Source organism: Cetorhinus maximus, chromosome 12, assembly GCF_964194155.1.
Source record: "Cetorhinus maximus chromosome 12, sCetMax3.hap1.1, whole genome shotgun sequence".
Taxonomy (NCBI): domain Eukaryota; kingdom Metazoa; phylum Chordata; class Chondrichthyes; order Lamniformes; family Cetorhinidae; genus Cetorhinus; species Cetorhinus maximus.
Genome location: NC_135890.1, coordinates 81,024,513 through 81,046,461, shown reverse-complemented (window position 1 = coordinate 81,046,461; position 21,949 = coordinate 81,024,513). Strand labels below are relative to the sequence as shown.

The 21,949-nt window shown below is 45.0% G+C and overlaps 1 protein-coding gene across 2 annotated transcripts in view; it reads right to left on the bottom strand.

Moving 5' to 3' along the window:
* Positions 1 to 21,949, bottom strand: part of kremen1 (kringle containing transmembrane protein 1) — a 256,485-nt gene that overhangs the window by 172,897 nt on the left and 61,639 nt on the right. For both annotated transcript variants that reach the window (XR_013578183.1, XM_078554008.1), the window contains exon 3: positions 1,023 to 1,114. Coding sequence is in view for 1 of the 2 variants with exons in the window: in XM_078554008.1 (XP_078410134.1) it covers positions 1,023 to 1,114 (92 nt within the window). In the remaining variant the exon portion in view is untranslated. The remainder of the gene's footprint in view (positions 1 to 1,022; positions 1,115 to 21,949) is intronic.

Genomic DNA, 21,949 nt, shown 5'->3' with positions numbered 1-21,949 from the left:
TTGTCAGACGTGAGGCTATAATCACTGTAGCTTTGATTCACCAAGTGGCATTACCTATTGGTGCAGTTATATTGGGGGAACAGGGTCTTGGAATTCACCATAAATTGTTTGAGTATCAGGCACATTACCAAGATGGCTACTTTTGGTGAGTGAGTGATTGCCGATAGATTGTTTAACTGTACAAATGTCAAAGCCAAGCCCTATTCTGTCCTCTTCTGAGGTTTCCCCACATGCAGTTTCCAGCAAGGGTCTCCTGGCTGAATCATTGGGAGAGTGACAACTGGCTGCGGTACCAAACACTACCTCAACTGAGGATTGACAACACAACACAAACTGGGATTGAACCTGATCAGCATCGCTCACCCCACTCTGGCCGGTTCTCAGGCCAACTGAGCCATCAGAGGAACTATGAAGTAAAACTTCTGTGCTCACTTGACATGGCTTCTTCAACAGCACCTCCCAAACTTGTAACCTCTACCGTTCAGAAGAGCAAGGATAAGTAGGGACATGGGAACACCACCACCTCCAAGTTCTCCACCAAGTTATACATTATCCTGACTTGGAAATATATTGTTATTCCTTCAATATCCAGATCCTAGAGATCGCTACCTAACTACACCTTAGGAGTACGTTCACCAAGCCGACAATAGCAGTTCAAAAAGGCAGCTCACCACCAGCTTCTGAAAGGCAATTAGGAATGGGTAATAAATGCTGACCTTGCCAGTGACACCCAATTCCTGTAAATAAGTTAGAAAAATTTTAAAATTCAGCTGAAGCTACTTACTAAGAGCAATTCCATGATTCTGCATGGCCAACGTTGCACTCACAGCAGCGTGGGCAAAGGATAAGACTACAACATTTTGGCCTAATTCTATGCCCATGATCCCTGTAAGTGTGGCCCCTCCACTGGAGAGCAGAATCAGTTACCTCTAAAGGTAGCTACATTATTAAAACAAATTTCTATCATAAGAAGGATGGAGAGGTGGTTCAATGGCTGCCCAGTAAACTTGTCTCCTACTCACTGTGACATGTTGGTATGTCGCAGTATTTCCAATACACGCCATCTTCATACTCAGCAACGTAACACCATGGCCTCACATCATTGTCTGGGTTCCTGGAGAGGCAAGAGACTATCCATTAGGGTATTTCATGGTCAGTCACTTTTATTTTACTGTCAGTATCAAGACTGTGGTTTCCCTATACAGAACAGTTTTGAGGACCACCTGTCAGTCTGCACACAGAGTCCTTTCCTTTATTAAGATGCAAAAACATATTTATGCAGGTATAAGAGGCTGAAGAATGCTCGATTGGTGCCCCTACAGTTAGAAGGCTAAGACAATGTGAGGAAGACAGCACTGTATATGGAGATTTCACTGACAATGACTGTACAAGTGATGAACTGGTGGGACACATTCTGTACATTCTGTATCACAGGCCGAGAACATTGCCTGTCAATGTGAGCCCAGTGCAAAGGGAAGATAAGCACAAATTGTTCTCAAACAGCACTGATAAGTTGGCACATCAAAGGCCTTTGAGATTAGCTCTTGAAAGTTATATTTGCAGAGCACCTCTTTGAGCAACTGTTTCTTTTTCATACGTGTAAGTGTTCGGTTATTAAACAGGGCCAAATACAGGAAGATGCTGCTTGATTAAACATTTTCAATGTCAGTGCCAAACTTATAATCACCAGCCACTGCTGATTTTGAAGCAGCGCGTCAAAAACTTGCTCCATTTTCTTCATCTCCTTTCCTGAAGATGGTGTTCAGTGCCAGGGCATGGGTCAATAGTTACTTGGTCCCTCACCTGAACTAAACTCTGTTTTGTGTCACTGTACGACACTGGCATTGCGAAAAGTGCTGGAAGCACCATACAAAGCAATCCCAAATCCAGCATTACGCAATTTTGCTTTTTTTTTTAAAAACAGATATCCTCCCATCACTGACGGAATGGGAGTTGTACAATATTCCCAGTACCATAAAGCAAAGATCTGTTGCTTTGAACTGAAAGAAAAGAAAGTATCAGAAAAGGACAGGGAGATAAAAGATGCAAGAGAAGGGGAAAAAAATTCACGGAAACGCAAGTACTAAAAAAAAAACCCAGAATTTATCATAAAACTGTTGCAATTATGCTTAGGGAATGCAGAAGCAGCACAGAGGGAGAGTTAACAGGAAAGATGATGGTGCCAGGATTAAAACTCTAATTAACACGGCTACTGACAGCTCCTGTGAGTTGGGTCCAAAATATCTTTTGGTGTAATTGAATCAAATGGCTGTCTAATGGTCCCCAAAATAAAACATATTTTAAACCTTCCATATTTTTTAAAATTAGAATAATGTTATCTTTGGCAGTGGACAGCATGTCTTTATTTTAAATAAAACACTTATCTCACACAGAAGAGTGGAACAGGTTCCTGGCTCATGCAAGGAATACTGATTCAGTGCAAGGACAAGCTGGTCCAGCCTGAGGATGTCTCCATATTTTTATGAGCAGGACATATGGTAGAGCAAGAGTTTTCCTCAGTGATTGGAGAACTTTGTGGTCCTTAGGTCTGTATGGCACTTACAGAAAAGGAGTTGACAATATGTTTCCCTTCCCACACATATGGCACACAGGTTCCCCTGATCATGCATGACACATGAGTAACACATTTATGGCAGGGTGGTCAACCTCCAAGGCCTACCACAGCACTAGCCATTTTTAACAGTTGTAATGATCATTCTCTGTGCTGTTCATCATTGATCTCTATGTACTTAAAAACCAGCATGTTATGATGATTCCCATGGGGGAACGTAAACCAAAATAACCAAATCTATTGAATGACCCCCAAATAAAGAAATCACTTTTTGTAGCTTTTACTTTAACACAAACCAGAGTCCACACACATTAAACATGAATTAACAGGCAAATTATAGTTAGCACAAACTATAAATTTTATGGAAAAGAAGATACTATCTCCTGATATTACAAGCATTTGTATCACTTCCCACTGAAATGTGGCACCAACGCAGGATCTCTCACTTTTCTCACTCAATGGATTTGGTCCTCATGTCACCTGGAATGGTAACTCCACTTCTGCTGAGTCCATGGGGACTGTCCACACCCAAATGGCACATTAGGACCTCCTTAGCTAGGTTCATGACAGTCTTGATAGCACAGCCTGTCTTCCATCCTTTTTAACAGTATTACACACACAACTCCTTGTAAATGTGCCTTCTCCATTCTTCCCCTGCTGCAGCTCTTCTTTATCCACACCCACATGGCTTCTGTACCTTAACTTCCTTCTTATTGGTACTGTTTCCAAGTCAAGGGTAACCAGGTCACATGGACCAGTATTTCTTAATATCCAAGAAAGTTACATTCTATCCCTTTACAATTGATGAAAGCTCTTAAAAGTCATTTTCAAACATTCTCAAAAAACAATTTCAGATTCCGCAGACCTTTTGAAGGCAGTACAAATTTTCCTTACTGTACTGCTTCCAGGTCAAAGGTCATCACAACATCCCCATCAAGATGTTGCTGCACCCTTTCCCAATCTACAACTCCAGTTGATGGGCAGAATTAAATACAACACATCACTCTGTGAACGTGTACTAAATTTGATGCAGTGCTGAGTGACACAGCAAGGCACTAGCAATACGAGGATACTGTCTGTGCTGAAATACAATGTGGTCAAGTTTCACGAAAATCACAATAACAGGTCAGTGACAAATGTTTATACCTATCTTTTCTTTATTATGCACATATAACCAAATGAAACTTGATCTAGGATTGGGCCTGAATTTCACACGCCCCCACCAGCATGTTTTTAGATGGGGGAGCGTGAAAGGTTAAGGGTAACCAGGTCACATGGACAAGAATTTCTTATTATCTCAGAATTCTTACTATTCACTAATGGGCTTCCCGCTGGGTCCCCGCCCGTCCCAACCTCTGTGATTTTATGCTGGATCTGGTGAGGCCTTGGACGGCCTGCCTGCCCTTGCGCCAATGGAGGCTCTTAAGTGGTGAATTATTGACCACTTAAGAGACGTTTCCCATCCAGCCTCAATTTTTAGACTGCCAGGAGGATTCCCCGGTTGTGGGGAAGCCTGAAAATGACCATGCTTATGCCTCAGGTGGAGGTGGAGGTGGTGGTGGTGGTGGGGGCGGGGCAGCCTCCATCAGAAGCCCCCTTCTAACTTTGGGCGTCCCCCTCCCACCTTAAGGTGCAGTGGCCATTTGGAACAACCCCCCCCACCTCTTCCAGCCTCCCCCCCAACACACCAATCCTCCAACCCCCAGGCCTTCCCTACCCTCCCCACCCTGAGACCCTGAAAACATACCTTTCCGTCCAATCCCAGGCCTTAGGCTTCATCGACTTCATGAACTTCTTTTCACGGCAGCCTCTGTCATTGCAGGGGCTGGAGAGCTGCCGACCAATCTGATTGGCTGGCAGCTCTCTAAGGTGGGACTTCCTCCCAAATGAGGGGCAGAAGTCCTGCCGGCAGCCAATTGATGCTCATTCAAGCGTGAAACGGCTGCAGGGCAGACAGTGTTGACGGGGACGTGTTCCCTGCCGACTCTTCAGATGGCGGGACAGGAAACCCCATCATCTGAAATATCCAGCCCGTGCAGTTTACAGATTTTAATATTTCATTTTATATATTCATGCCTCCTTTTTGAAGGCTCTGAAAGCTCATTGGTGCAAGGTCCCACAAGTCCGTTCAGGTAGACCTGTCAGTCTAAAGTCAATTGTGAGGGTTTTAGAATCTATCATTGTGACTGAGCACTTGGCCACATTTTAGCTGATCAGAGGGAGTTGGAGTGGATTTGTGAAGGGTATGTCATGCATGACCAACTTAGTTGAATTTTTTGAGGACACACTGGAATAGTGGATAGAGGACATGTATCGATTTCCAGAACACAAAAGAACTTTCAGAAGGCACTTGATAAGATTCCATGCGAGAGACTATTAGCAAACTGAAGATATACAGAATTGAAGGCATCCTTACGACATGAGGTAACACATCAAAGAAAAGTACAGCACAGGAACAGGCCCTTCAGCCCTCCAAGCCTGCGCTGATCATATTGCCTGTCAAACTAAAACATTTTGCACTTCTGGGGTCCGTATCCCTCTATTTTCATCCTATTCATGTATTTGTCAAGCTGCCTCTTAAACACCACTAAAGAACAGCCATGATTTTACTGAATGGCAGAGCAGGCTTGAAGGGGCGAATTGGCCCACTCCTGCTTCTATTTCTCATGCTCCTTTGTTCCTATAGGTGGGAAAATGTTTGGGAGGAAGGAGACAGATTAGGGATAAATGATACATACTCGGGATTGGTGAATGTGAAAAGTAGTGTTCCCTAAGGAACTATTCTGGGGCCTCAGCCCTTTGTCATATTTCTCAAAGATGTGAGGCGGGATTTTCCAGCCCCGACACCAGCAGGCATCGTCACAGGTGGGACAGGAAAATTTGGAGAGCTGTTGACTTTTAAAATTTTCCTGTATCACCTGCGACACCTGCTGGTGTCGGAGCTGGAAAATCCCACCCGTGGGTAATGGAAAAGTGAGTTATATAGTGGAGTCTGCAGATGACACTATATTGGGAGGTAAAGTAAGTAGTGTAGCTGGGAGCAGAAAGGTACAAAGTGACATAAAGTTCGATGTGGAGTAGTGTGAGATCATCCACTTTGGATTCAAGGGGCACAAATCAGAGCTATTTTCTAAAAGGTAAGAAACTCGGAACTACAGAAGAGCAAAGAGATGTGGGTGTACATATACACAAATCACTAACAGCTAGTGGACAGGTGCATAAAGCAATCAAAAAGTCGAATGGAAGGTTAGCCTTCAGCTCAAAGGGATAAAAAGAGGAGAAAGTTATGCTTCACTTGTACAGAGACTTGGTCAGACTCCATCTGAAGTCCTGGGCGCTGATTCTTAGGAAGGATATATTGATGTTGGAGGAGGTGCAGTGCAGATTCAGCAGAATTATAACAGAGACTAAAAGGGTTTATATATAAGGATACATTGTATAAATTTGGCTTGTATTGAGGGGTGATTTAATGGTATTCTCTAAAATCATAAAAATAATTTGATTGTGAAGAGAAACTATTTCCAGGAGAGGAGAGTTCTGGAAATTTCAGGCGAAATTATTCCAGATTTGCACTAAATGCAGTAGCAGGAGTGGAAAAAGTCATGTAACCCACTAGCCACAAGGATTTTTGCATCATATCGTCCCATTCCTGGCACGTCTCGGCTCGGTAATAATGCATTCACGGGATGCACTCCGGATCGCTGGCAGGCAGGCTCGGATTTGCCCATCACAGCGTGAACTCAGAGCTTTCCCCGCTCCAGGTACCATATATAAAGTGTAAGAGAGCACACTCCTAAGTCATGTCTTCAGACCAGGACCGCTCCAGGTGACAGATGGCACCGAAACCAAAGAAGACGGCAGCCCCCAAATTTAGTGATGCCTCTCTGAGGCACCTGCTGAACGCAGTGGAAGGCCGTCGCGATGTCCTCTGCCCCCGCTTTAGCCGCAGGAGGTCCACAAGTCACCAATCCAGCCTGGGAGGCAGTGGCAGCAGAGGAGTGCGTCTGCCTGCTCTCTGATGAAGTGGTGCCCACATGTGCGTGCATGGAGGTCGCCATGGAAAGGATAGCAGATGCCATGGAGAACGTGGTCTAGCAGAAAACGGAGATGCATGCAGACCTGCACTCCATCGCGGTAGTCATGGGCGAGTTCCTGCAGTGGCAACGTGAGAGGGAAATGGGGTACCTGGTCATCCCTCCAGGTGCTCCTTCCCCATCAAGGAGTCAGGTCAGGGCCCTCGGGCACCCGAAGGGAGGAGGAGCAGCAGCTGGACACCCCTGAGTCATCCACTCAGGAACCTTAGAGCCTGTCCACTCCCTCCGAGTGACCCCCTCAACCTCTTCCCCTGTCGCCACAGAGGGAGCAGCTGGCCTATGGAGGACAGTCAAAGCAAGCTGGGGCCCGCAAGGTCTCGGCTGTCCAGAGGATGCATGCCAAAGTCAATAGCGGCAACAGGGCCAACCATTGCACAGGCTGTCTCTACCCCTTCTGTGGATGTCAGGGTAGCACCTAGAAGAAGTGGTAGGCCTAGAAAATTTAAGACATTCTGATCACAAGTGGTTACACGGGTGAACACATTTTGTCACTTTATAATCTGAAAATATATTCACTTTCACTGAATATTGTGTAAATATTGTCTTTCAGCTTCATTGACAGGCTTCACGGGTCCTCCTGCTGCATTCTCCCACCACTAGCAGTTCAACTGCACACAGCCGGACCACGAGTGATTCTGGAGGGAGAAGTGTGTGTGTGTGGGGCAGGGCCTTTCAGAGCCTCATGGAACCACTATCCAAAAGGCTTCTCAATTTTTGGTACCATACACATCTATCCTAAAAGAAAGAACTTGTATTTATGTATCACCTTTCACAACCTCTGGGCATCCCAAAGTGCTATACTGGTAATAAAGTACTTTTGAAGTATCTTCACTGTTGATGTAATATAGGAAATGTGACAGGCAAATAGCACACAGGACTCCCCCACAAAATAACAGAATTTAATGACCAGACAATCTGTTTCAGTTGGGGGAGAAATATAGCCCAGAACACTGGGGAGAATTTTTTTTATTCATTCGTGGGATGTAGGCATCACTGGCTGGGCCAGCATTTATTGCCCATCCCTAATTGCCCTTAAGGTGGTGGTGAGCTGCCTTCTTGAACCACTGAAGTCCATCCCCTGCACTTCTTTGTTTGGTGCCATGGAATCCTTTACATCTGCGTGAGAGGACTGACTGGTCTTGGCTTAATGACTCTGCCAAAATATTAGCACCTTTGACAGCACAGTGCCTCCTTAGTACCGCACCGGAATGCCAGCCAAGATTATGTATTAAAGTCTTCAGAGTGAGACTTGAACTCATGACTGTCTGTCCCAGAGGAGTGAGCCATGGCTGAGACTTAAATATGATACATGTCCTGAAACATTTATAGGGAACAAATGGTGAAAAGGGTCAACAAGCACTTACTTTGTAAGACAGCTGAAGCATTCTGGCACCTTCAAACAAATGGTTTAAGATGCAGCAGCAATTGTTGAATCTGTGCTCGGATATTGATGCCAACCATTTACCACAGCCTCAATACCCTGTTAAAGAATTGGAGCAAATCCAACACTGTGCACCAAGAACTGTCAGATTCCCGTCCACCCACTCGAGGAACACATCAATAAACAGATGTACATGAGAGAAACTGAGAGAGTTAATGCAATCAAAGATACATAAAACTTCCCATTTACTGCCTGAGACACTGTAGATCAGATGAGAGATTCAAATGCCTTTCCATTTCCCAGCAACTCACATTGATTCACAGGAGATTAGAAATGTATTTTTGGACACTGTGCACCTTCAATTAAAAGCTTCCTGCTCCTGCTGGGCAGCACATGCCTAATTTGAGATCAGCGCTCCCAATGGGTGGATATTTTACACCTGGGTGCTGGCGAATAGAATCTGGACCTGCTTCTCCTCTGATGGGTGGGGGCTGGGGGGAAGTTTGGGGGGGGGGGGGGGCATCAAACCCTCAGTGGACTTTCGATAGACTCAATGGAAATGTGCTGCTTACATCCAGTTTCCTGAGGTGAACTTTGTAGCATATAGCTCTGCGTGTAGAATCTGAAAGGAGTGGGAAACTTCACAGGTATGTAATTTTATTGGATAGAGCTCATTACTAATTGCTCGAGGGCAATTAGGATGAGTCGTTTATGCTGGCCTTGCCAGCGACATTCACATCCCAAGATTGAATTTAAAAAAAGTAAAGGTGGGGTGGCAACAGTTCTGAAAGCTTTACTTGAGGCACAAAAGACATCACAAGCCATTAGCACCCTTGCCAAAACTGAAGGGGAATAGGGTCACGAAGCTACAGGCAAAAATGAAGGAAAAGAGAACACAAGATACAACCATAAGTTGGCAGACAAGTGACAGAACAACCCAGGATTCAACTCTGTTTGGTGGCTGCTAGGGTGTAAATGGTGCTGCATTGAGTGGTGATGAGAATGATGTCCCTCTTTGCTCCTCCATCACCCCATGCACAGTGATCAATGTTGCAACAAGCTAAGAAGATAGAAGCAGATTAAAGGTGATAACTGTCCAATACTGTCATTTTCTAAGCCCGCCCCACGCTGCTTTGCAGATGCGGTGTCCTAGAATGAAAGGCCAGCTTTGCATCACGCTCTCTTGCTGACCTGGGCACCATCAGGACAGTTCTCCATGGTTGTCAATATTCAGAATTTGTCAGTTCCAAAATCCCAAGTCTTTAATTGCCCCAAACCCCATTCACTAGCAATCAATGTGCTCAACCACAGCCTCACCCCCACCTTTGATGCTCTGGTCCCCATTAAAACCATTACTCTCTCTCACCCTGGCCATTTCCCGTGATACAGCCCTTATCTTCACTCCCTTAAGTCCAAGGGATGCAGACTTGAACGGATTTGGTGGGCAATTGTTTTAGCCACATGCTGGACCACATTAAGCACTATCAGTTCCTAATCTTGTCTGCCATAATTGCTTACTATTCCAGGATCATCTTGAATGCAACGACAACCCTTGATTTATTTTCTCTACTGCTAGCTGTCTTCTTAAATTCCTCTTCCTTGTCTCCTTCACCCTCACCTCTTAACAACTAGGGAGAAGAGCCCAGGAACCGTTTTGTCACCAAACTTAAGACCATCTGATCAGCTGACTCTGCTGCTTCCCTCAGGCCCACTGGACCAAACTTCCTCAAAGGAACCCCTTACCCTCGCCTCTTTCTCTAGTTTCTCTCCTATTCATGCACTCTCTGAGCTCACCTTGCCCCTGAGGCCCACCTCATGCTCCAAAGGCCCTATCCCCACTAAACTGCTGAACATACAACTTCCCCTCCTGGCTCCATGTCAGCTGTTTGTGTTGACGGTTCTCTCTCCCGAGGTACTCTTCTTCAAAGCCACCGTCATCATCCCTCTCCTCAAAAAAATGCCACTTGACCCCTCTACCCACCCCATTTCCAATCTCCCTTTCCTCCCGAATCACCTCCCAATACCATGCTTATCTTTCCCAGGACTATATGTTTGAATCCCTCCAGTCAGGTTTCCACCTGCCACAGTAGCAAAACAGCTCTTATCAGTCACAAATGGCATCCCCTGCAACTATCCCTCCTCATCCTTCTCATCCTGTCTGCAGCCATTTACACAGCTGACCACACCATCCTCCTCCAACACCTCTTCACCGTCGTCCAGCTGGGTGGGACCGCTCTCACCCGGCTCCATTCTTATCTATCTTATCTTAGCCAGAGAATCACTTGCAATGGCGTCTGTTCTTATTGGTGCACTATTACCTCTGGGGTCATGCAAGGATCTATCATTGGCTCCCTCCTATTTCTTGTCTACGTGCTGTCATTCATCAACATAATCTGAAGAGAGGATCGGTTTTCACATGCGTGCTGATGACGCCAAGCTCCACTTCACCACCAACTCTCTTGACCTCTATCCAAGTTGGCAGACAAGTGACAGAACAACCCAGGACTCAACTCTGTTTGGTGGCTGCTAAGGTGTAAATGGTGCTGCATTGAGTGGTGATGAGAATGATGTCCCTCTTTGCTCCTCCATCACCCAATGCACAGTGATCAATGTTGCAACAAGCTAAGAAGATAGAAGCAGATTAAAGGTGATAACTGTCCAATACTGTCGTTTTCTAAGCCCACCCCATGCTGCTTTGCAGATGCGGTGTCCTAGAATGAAAGGCCAGGTTTCCAAGTTGTTAGACAGAAATTTCTTCCTCTAGTTACCGACTCCATCTCTCTCTCTCCCTTGCAACTGTCTGAGACTAAGCCAGGCTGTTTGCAGCCTAGTAATAATGTCTGATCCTAAGAAGAGCTTCTGACCACATACCTGTGTTACCACTAAGACTGTCTATTCCTACCTCTGTTATATTGCCCGACTCCGCCCCATCTCAGCTTATCAGCTGCTGAAACCCACATTTGTGCTTTTGTTACTTCTAAGCTTGACCATTCCAACACACTCCTCACCAGCCTCCCACATTCTATCCACTGTAAACTTGAGGTCATCCAAAACTCTGCTGCCCTTGTCCTAACTCGCACCAAATCCTGTTCACCCATCACCCCTATGCTTGTTGACCTATATTGGTTCCTTATTATGCAATGCCCTTATTTTAAAATTCTCATTCTTCTCTTCAAATCACTCCAGGGCCTCACAATGCCCTGGGCTGGATGTCACAAAGAGTTATGAAGTCCCGCTGCTGGGACCGAAATGGGCTCCAAGTGCATACGGGTGGGCGATCAGGACATCCGCAGTGGAGGCTGGGGGGGTGGATTTTAATGGCAGTAGCCAATTAAGAAGCCATCACTGGGAACGGACAGTGGTCTGCCTCTCAAAGCTCCTGGTCCAATCAGAGGGCTGGCAGCTCCACTGAGAGAGGTGGCCACTGCTGAGGTTGCAGGAAGAAGAGGTTCCTCCATGTTGAGGCACCCTTGAAGGGCAGGTAGTAGAGTTTTTTTTAATGTGCCATAGCCAGGCAGACAGGCCCTGATGATCAGAGGGGTTAACCCTCCACCAGCAGCATCAGAAGCGTTGGAGTGACCATTAATTGAATTAACCAGCCAACTGCCGACCGGAGACAGGCCAACGCATCACTGCTGTTCCCTCTTCTGGGAATATGCTGCGGCGACGGGAAGTTGTGAGGCTTCCCTCTCGATGTCTACGGCCACCATTTCCCCAGTCCTCACGCCTCCCAGTCCATCTCCAGAGGGCTGGTAAAATTCAGCCTCTATCTCTGTAACCGCCTCCAGCCCCACAATCCTCCATATGTTCATGTAGCTGTGGCCCCTTGAGGATCCCCAATTTTAATTGCTCCACCATTAGCTGTTATGCCTTCAGCTGTCGAGGCCCTAAATTCTGGGATTCCTTCCTTAAGACTCAGCCGCTCTGCTTCTCGTTCCTCCTTTAAGGTGTGCCTTAAAACCACCCTCTTTCCAGTCATCTGTCTTAATATCACTTTATGTAGTTTGGTATCAATGTTTGCTTGATAATGCTCATCTGAAGTGCCTTGGCATATTTTTCTACATTAAAGATGCTGTATAAATACAAGTAGTTGTTGTTTTATACCTTCCTGCATGGAGGGATCGTGACAGCTTGGTGGGTATTGCCAACCATCTTCTATGTAGTGCCACTGAAAGTATGATCCAGCTGCTCCCGAGGAAGCCTCTAACATTGCAGTTAGTCATACATTAACAAATTTCAGTGATGCTATATTATTCCAGTTTCCTTTGGCGATAAGAGTCCCTGCCTACACTAACTGTCTCCCAAAGGGAGGCATGTTCACCTCCCAATGTAGATGCCGGGGAGCATGGGGGGTGTGGGTAGCAGCCAGTGGGCATGGAGTACCTCTAGTGAAGTTTGGCCTGCCTGGCATCTCTCCATAGCACTTCCTCTTCTTCGTAACACACGAGGTGGACTGGCCCTCTGTGAGTGTACTGGTGCAGGAAAGGAGCAATAAATTAGAACACTAAAGCAAGAGTAAAATACTGCGTATAGTGGATATCTGAAATAAAGACAGAAAGTGCTGGAAAAACTGGCAGGTATGGTAGCATCTGTGGAGAGAGAAAGAGAGTTAACGTTTCATGTCCGATATGACTCTTCTTCGGAACTTCGAAAGAATGGGAACAACTGACATTATGGCAGAAAAAAAAGTTAAAAGGAGAAGGAATGGTTGAAATACGTTTACCCTAACATTACTAAAGCCTCCAAATGAGCCTCTTACTTCTGACTGCCGAACAATGCTGGATAAGCAGGTCACAGGCACAGAATAATATACTTAATCCGGTGTCAATTTACTTTTTTTAAAGATTCTGGATCCGCGTGCGAGAACATTCTATTTTTTAAGTGCTTTATCTTTTCACCTGTAAGATGTCTCTGAGTAACCTATCAATGACTTGGCATGGACTTAGCCAGTCTTTTTGGAATTCCTGATGATAATACATTATGATTGAAATGAGTTTCAATTAAGGGAGAAGCATTGCTAAACTCCATTAAATCAAATCAAAACAGCTAAATTCAGTCAGCTATCCTCAACTACAGTGGAATGTCTGCAAGAGACAGCTAAACTCAGTTGGAGAGGAGAAACGGGCAGTGTGACGATAAAGAATCCAACGTGAACTATGGGCAGAATTGCCCCAGATTTGCACAAAGTGCGGTAGCAGGCGGGGAAAATGTCGTTTTACCCGCCGGCCGCAATGGCAGGTTTTTGTGCCGTATCGTCCCATTCCCACCTCATTAATTATGCAGCAGCAGGAAACATGCCGTCTCGCTGGCGGGCGCCCTTCGATTTTCCCGCCATGCCGTTACCTCACCGCTTCCTCACGCTGGATGCAATATTGTGTGATTGAGGCAAACAAACCTCAAAGTTCCAAGTGAAGTGCGGCACGCCAGGTGCACCTTGCTTATGTACAGGATGATCCAGCGTGGGGGGGAGATGATTCCAACAAGCAGGGCTCATAATGAGATGCTAAAATTTTAAAATTAGGTTTCTGACGTGCGGTGGGGGGAAACGCGGCCCGCCATTGACAGGTGGAGTGGAGGATCGCAAACTGGTTTCATGACAGTGTAAAGCCGATTTTTGGCCTTCTCGCCATATCGTCCACCCACCGCCCACCAACGTCCAATTTTACCTAATCAAGTTTCTCTCAATGGAACAGTGTAGATTAGAGGACATATCTGCCCTAAAACTAACAGTAGGAAGCTTAAATGCGAACGGATCTAGTCACAGGCTGGCTACATAAAGGATCAGATGAGTGCTTTAATCCGCGTGGTCCCTTAATTTAACATACACTACACTGGGATATTTATCATGAGCTGAGTAGATGGAACAGAAGTAACTGTTGGTCAGTTCTGTAGTGTCACTTTATCTGTTGCACTGGCAATGACCTTGTTCTATACTTTACAACTTGCTCTCATGATCCATCCAGTTTCTCTTTTAAAAGAATCAATAACTCTGGTGAGGTCTTGAGGTGCAGTGGTAGCATCCCTACTTCTGGTCCAGAAAGCTCTGGGTTCAAGTCCCACTTCAGGACATGTTGGCCATAGAAGGTGTGATCACAATGTAGCCAAACGGGTTGATTATCAGCCTGTAAATCCTTCCAGTACGGTTGATGGTGAGTGGGAGATTTTCCTGGTCAGCCAGACTGCAGAAGGCAATGGCAAACCACTGCAGTACTTTGCCAAGTATAATCATGGACCAATCCAATGGAAGCCCATGGTTGCCAACAACCTCTTAGGGCATGGTACCTGAAGGAGGAGGAGGATTCCAGCAATGGGATGTTACCTGAAGAAACAAACCACCAGGTCTTTTTCGAGAATTAGCATTCCTTTTGTCTACATAGTCTTGACTAAAAATGTATGCAATTTGATTACTTCTTTGGCTCATTATAGGTCACCTCTTGTAATGTTATTGTAATATCCAGTCACTGTGAAGTTAAGTTCATTGCAGCCTTGGTTAATAAGTTGATGATATCCTTAATTGGGGATCAGATGACAACCTAAAGGTCCCTCATTTTACACCACACTTAAACTTTGCTAAACATGCAAAACATTTTGCAGAGATGACGATACATCACACTTGAGTTCCTGGAAGACATTCTATATGGGGTTCAATGCTAAACCAACTTTACTGCAGTAATTAACCAACTATTTTATGTTATTGTCCTGCTATTCTGCACCCACTCTCCTCTATAAAGATTCAGTACTGATAAGCAGTACTCACAACTATTAAAATGACAGTAGATGCATGGATTGTGAGCATCCTTGGCAAGGCCAGCATTTGTTGCTCACCCCTAATTGCCCTTTAATAAGGGGTAGTGAGCCGCCTTCTTGAACTGTTGCATCCATCTGCTGCAGGTACACTCAGTGCTGTTAGGAAAGGAGTTCCAGGATTTTGACCCAGCAACAGTGAAGGAATAACGATATAGTTCCAAGGCCAGAATCTTCAGGTCGGCGAGTGGAGGCAGGACCCGCTCGCCGACGCGTAAAATGACACGTGGTCACATGGGGTGTGTGTCCCGAAGTCACCGCGCGTCATTCAGATTTTCAGTTCAGTGGGCGCACGCTGGAGTCAGCTGCGCGCCTGCCGAATTGTCAAAGGCCTATTAAGGCCATTTAAATAAGAATTGAAATACTTAACGGAGCTGCCCGTTCAACCTTAAGGTTGGCAGGCAGCAAAGAGCCCAGGCGGCCTTCGCATTTATCATGAAACCTCATCCGCAGGCAGGATGAGGTTTCATGAAGTATTTATAAATTGAATGAAAGTTTTAATTAAAGTTCATTGACATGTCCCAGCTCATGTGACACTGCCACATGGGGAGATATGTCATAAAAATTTTATTTTTCTTTATTAAAATTTTTTTAAAAATCAAACTAATCTCCCTGAGGCAGCTCTGTGCCTCAGGGAGATTTCTGCGCTCTTTTGCCCGCCTGTGCCTGCTCCCATCCAACCTCCCCGACACGGAGAAAATTCTCCCCCAAGTCAGGATGGTGTGTGGCTTGGAGGGAAACTTGCAGGTGCTAGTGTTCCCATTTACCTGTTGTCCTTGTCCTTCTAGGTGATAGAGGTTCATGGGGTTGGAAGGGGCTGTTGAAGGAGCCTTGGTGTAATGCATCTTATAGATGGTACTCACTGCTGCCGCCGTGTGCCAGTGGTGGAGGGAGCGTACGTTTAAGTTGGTGGATGGGTGCCAATCAATCAGGCTGCTTTGTCTTGGATGGTGTTGGGCTTGAGTGTTGTTGAAGCTGCACTCACTGAGGCAAGCGGAGACTATTCCATCACACTGGAGTTACTAGCCGCAGAATTCCCAGTCTCTGTATTGCACTTTTAGCTACAGTATTTATATGGCTAGTCTAGTTAAGTTTTAGTCAGTGATGACCCCAGGATGTTGATAGTGGGGGTTCAGTGAGGGTAATGCCATCGAATGTCAAGGAGCAATGGATAGATTCTCCCTTATTGGAGATGGCCATTGCCTGGGACTTGTGTGTTATGAATGTTACTTGTCACTTGTCAGCCCAAGCCTGAAAGTTATCCAGGTCTTGCTGCATATGGACACGGACTGCTTCAGTATCTGAGGACTGTGAATAGTACAGAACATTGTGCAGTCATCCTGAATATCTTCACTTCTGACCTTATTATGGAGGAATGGTCATTGATGAAGCAGATGAAAATAATTGGGCTTCGGACACTATCCTGAGGAACCCCTGCAGTGATGTCCTGGGAATTGGTCTCCAACAACCACAACCATCTTCCTTTGTGCTAGGTATGGCTCCAACCATTGATAGTTCTCCCATTGACTCCAGTTTTGCTAGGGCTCCTTGATGCAACACTCGGTCAAATGCTGCCTTGATGCTTAGGGCAGTCACTAACACTTTATCTCTTTTGTCCATGTTTGGACCAAGGCTGTAACGAGGTCAGGAGCCAAGTGGCCTGGCAGAATCCAAACTGAGCATCAGTGAGTAGGTTATTACTAAGTACCGCATGATAACACTGTCAATAACCCCTTCTATCACTCTGCTGATGATTGCGAGTAGACTGATGGGGCAGCAATTGGTCGGGTTGGATTGATCCTGCTTTTTGTGGACACGATATACCTGGGCAATTTTCCACATTGTTGGGTAGATGCCAGTGTTGTAGCTGTACTGGAACAGTTTGGCTAGGGGGTGTGGTTAGTTCTAGAGCACAAATCTTCACTATTGCTGAATGTTGTTGGGGCCTATAGCCTTTGGAGTACCCAGTGCCTTCAGCTATTTGTTGATATCACGTGAAGTGAATCAAATTGGCTGTAGACTGGCATTTGTGATGCTGGGGACCTCTGGAGGAGGTTGAAATGGACCATCCACTCAGCACATCTGGCTCAAAATTGTTGCAAATGCTTTAGCCTTGTCTTTTCGCTGTTGTGCTGGGCTTCCCCATTGTTGAGGATGAGGATCTTGTTAAAAGTTAAAATGGTTCATCAAATATGTAGCAACGGAATGATTGGCAGAAAGAGCAGGACATGAAATTATGTTCAAATAGCGTAGATTCGGCTTTGGGTCTTATCTACTTCTTCTGTTGTCAGTGCCTGGAACACCTCTGTAGGCAGCATGGCCCACAACAAAAAATAATTTGGGGTCCCTGGCAGTGGCCCTCAGCTAAGTTTTGATAGGTTGGATCAGGTTCTGAGAGGGTTGATGACCAGGAAAGCGGAATTCGCAGGGGCAGTCCTGTTTACCTGGCTCGAGGAAAAACTTCAGATTTTTAAGAATGAGGCATCTAACATTTATCTTTCATTAGGAACAGTTGAAGAATCCTGAGTGAGGTAGCTAATTTTACAATGAGATCCTTATACAGGCATTAGGTTCCTCCATTAAATTGTTTGTTTCAAGCATCTGCAAATTCACTTCAAAAATGGCTCCTACAAATGTGCAATGAGACCAACACCTGCATAGATTAGGTGTAGGCTGTTCCATTTTACACCCGAAAAACAGGCGTAATACACACCCATTTCTACCTCAATGTGTTTTGAGCAGGTTTAATTTAATTTCTGAAGTGCCAAACCAACTTGATAAATTGACATGGCACTGGCAATCTTTTTCAGAGATGCCAAAAGCATGGAAAATGGTATCTCTGCAAATTTCAAACTGGTGAAATAATGTGTGCTCTAAGAGGTTGAGGTTAGGGAAGGTTGTTATTGCAAATGTTTTCCTGCACCAGGTCTGGCAATGCTTGATGTGGAATTGAGTGCAAGATGGGTTTCATTCGCCAGTACAGAATATTGTCTTTCATCATAATGAGATAATAAATCAAAAGGTAAAAACGAGGTAAACAAACTCTTATTGAGTGACATCAGGATGTCATAACTTAAAACCCTGAAAGATTGTCAGGGTATTGGCTTCAGAAGTGACAGGCTGAATTGTCAGTGCGCTCACCAGGCTTGTCTCTGTATGCTCAGTGCTATCATCCTGGCTATACACTGTATGTATAGGGATCATGAGTGAGGGTGAGAATAGCTTCCTCCTGCCTGCCTCCCCGTGTCAAATAGTCACTTTCTGTGCTGGCACAAGAAGAGTGGTCAGTTGGATAAGATACCAGCGGAGTGTCAGCACTGGAGAAGCCATCACTCATCTAGTCTCGCCTCCTTCAAGAGAGAATGCGGAAGGGGATAAAGAAATGAAATAAAGTGAATTATGGTTTTCATCTGATTGCAGATGCTCAACAATTTGTGGCCTGCATATTGACTGCCCTTTCCAACTCTGTCAAAATAATGAAATGCAAAATTGACAAAATATGTTAATTTTTAAAAATATTTTTAATTTACACCAAAATCTGAAAAACATTCTCAAAACCAGATACTATCTGGAAATTACATGGCCTGGGAGGGGGGAGGGGGGAGGGGTCATTGGGCTTCAGTGAACCGCTGTCACCCGTTTAGTACCTTGTCCGATTGTTTTTAGGCGTTAAATGGCTTATAATTCGTCATCGCTCATTTTATGCTTTCACCGAAGATCAATTTTAAGTGAAGAATCTGAATGATGTTGTGAAATGAATTATTCCAATCTGCCTACATACAGTTCTTGCTTTGTAGAAATAGACTGTTTCTCAATTGTCTTCTTCAGAAAATAATGTTTCTCACATCAGAATTGGATACAGCTGACAATATACATCTTATGTACAACAATCTATGATTGAAGATATATCAACTCCAGATGCAGTCAGCAGTGCAATACGACTGCTACCATTTTCCCATAAATTCCATTCACTCACTTGAGGACAAAGCAAAATTCTCGACTTTACTTAAAGCTACAGGTGCAGGACCAGTTGCCAGCAACGGACTGGAATGTACATCCCCTTTGGGCATTCACACAATATTTCAGAAGTTTGCTGCTAGGAGGTTTAGCTACTGCTTTGCTTTTCCCCTACTTATTTCCTCCTTAAGTAAGCATACTCTAATCTTGTATTATTTTTCTACATGGTACATAGATACCACTGCTGTCCCCTAAGGGGTCTGTTGACATTGTGTAAGCCGAACAAAGGGCTACTGTGCTTCTTTGTTTTGTAAGACAGGCTGACCCACATTCTACCCGGAGCATTGGGTGGAGATTGCTATCTTATTGAAATATTCCTTACATTTGTTGAGAAATGTCCCTATGGATGGGCCCTATTCCACGGCACATCTGAGCTGTGCTTTGGATGATAATGAAATGGCGAACTGCTTGTGGGAGTATTGACTACCAAACACAGTTACAATATGGAACTGCGTGGATCCCAACTGTTGTCAAGTTGGCCACGGCCCAATGCACACAGTGTCAGAACTCCTACAGGGTGATGTGAAAGTTGATAGCCTGCACTGCTGTGCAACTAATCCTTCTCGACAAACTCACAACACTGGGCCTGTGCTGAAATCGTTTTAGATTAAGATGATTAGAGCACTTCCCTTTAAAGGCATTTGGAAGGCTACGAGGTGACTAATATTGTTTACGTTCTTCCAGTAAATTAATCTTTGATGTGGGCAGGAGTAATAAGGATCTCTGCCTACAAACAAAACAAAAAGTTTTATCATGAACCCCATGAACTATCTGGCGGTTTCACTGCTATACATTGATGTTGACTCCTATCCGTTGCAAATGGGTTGCTCTCTTTTCCTCCTATTGAGTTGCAAAAATTCTTTACCTGACAAAAGTTTTTACAGATTCACATACCACAGCATAGGGAGTTTCAGGAGAGGCAAATCCCTTGAAAAACAAAAGGGACAATTTCCCCTGGATAGATGCTAAAGAGCCTTGGAGGTAGCCCAAGGTGGCATCTTAAACTGAAATGCCGGTTTAGCCGGCGCTTAGTGCGAGGCGCTACATTGGTGAAGTTGAAGCTTGCATGAGGAACAACCTCCCAGAGGATCATTAAGCAGCTGATTACCACTTAAATTGTCTGCCAGCACTCATTAAGGAGGCTGCACAGCATTTTGGTGGTTGGCCCTTGAACTAATGACCTCTCCTAACAGCTGAATGGGAGTAAACCAGTTGCTGCAGAGGACTTTGAGTGTTACTTAAAGATACATTACCTTTTATTGGTTACTTGCTGCTGAAGGTTTGAAGAGGAGTTTTAAAAGTGCTACGTGAGGCTTTCTGGAACAATCTTTCAAGTCTTCACCAACACTCGAGAAACATTTATTCTGGAAATTCTCTGAGGACTTCACCTAAAAAGAGTTAATGCGGTTCACCACCCTTATAGGAGTCACTGGGCGGAAGGGAGTGCTTGGTCATTGGCATCTTGCTAGGGGTCACTCTTAATCTGCAGGAGGAATTGGAGGCCTCACAAAGCAGTACCAGCAGGTCAGAGGCTGGGAATTCTACAGCGAGTAATTCACCTCCTGACTCCCCAAAGCCTGTCCACCATCTTCAAGGCACAAGTCAGGAGTGTGGTGGAATATTCTCCACTTGTCTGGATGAGTGCGTCTCCAACAACACTCATGATACTTGACACCATCCAGGACAAAGCAGGTTACTTGATTGACATTGCAGCAGGAGAGGGGGACAGGGTGGTGAAATGGACTCCTTCCACAATATGGGTACAGGATACCCCTCCTCCTCTGGACCATCTCCACCAGGACCTCTACTAACGCATCATTGTTTTAATGCAGGAAACACGGCAGCCAATTTGTGCACAGCAAGTTCCCACAAGATTGGACCCTGCGATGAAAGGGCTATCCTTTGGTAAGAGGCTGAGTAAATTGGGTCTCTATTCTCTGGAGGTTCGAAGAAATGAAAGGTGATCTCATTGAAACATACAAAGTTCTGAAGGGGTTTGACGGGGTGGACTCTGGGAGGTTGTTTCCCTTGGCTGGGGAATCTAGAACATGGAGGCAATCTCAGGATAAGGGGCCAATCACTTGAGACTGAGATGAGGAGAAATTTCTTCACTCAAAGGATTGTGAATCTTTGGAATTCGCCACCGCAGACATTTGTGGATGTTCCATTGTTGAATATGTTTATGGCTGGGATAGACAGATTTTTGGTCTCTCAGAGAATCCAGGGATATGGGGGAGCAGGCAGGGAAGTGGAGTTGGAGCCAAAGATCAGCCATCATCGTAATGAATGACGGAGCAGGCTCAATGGGCTGCATGGTATATTCCTGCCCCTACTTAAGTCCTTATGGACGAACAGCAATATGATAATAATCAGTTAATCTGTTTATGTAATTATTTTTATTCTGTCTTTGGATGTGAGGATTGCTGTCAAGGCCAGACCACTCCTAATCAACATTGTTTGAGGGATAAATATAGGCTAACTCACCAAGAATAACTTTCCTGACTTTCTTCAAAATAGAGCTATAGGATCATCTGCATCCACCAAGAGGGCAGACATGGTGTAACATCTTATTTGAAAGACAGCACCTCCAACAGTGCAGCACTCCATCGGTACTGCACTGGAGTGGTAGTCTTGATTTTCACACTCAAGTTCTGGAGGCAGACTTGAACCCGCAACGTTCTGGCTCAGATGTGGGAATGCTACCACAGCTGAGACTGAGCACAGCCACAGCTGACGCTCAAAGGCTAGGCTTAAGGTGGGGAACTGCGACTATGAAAACTCACTCAGCTGAACTTAGTTCAAGGTGACTGCAAAATTACCTGAACACCAAGGTATCCAACCAATTCCTGTCTGCTGCTGCATGACAAGAGGAGAACATCTCCATTTTTTTTTTGCTTTTTCAGGGAATCAACTATTATGTTCACAAAGACACATGTGGCAGACGTTTGGGGAAAACCTCATTTACATAAATAAACCAAGCTTCTGTCAAACATCCACCAAATCTGCAGTGGTGTAGCATGGAAAGTTCCAAGAAAATTCATCACTACCCCATATTGGACAGTTAAGGATTGGAACTATGGT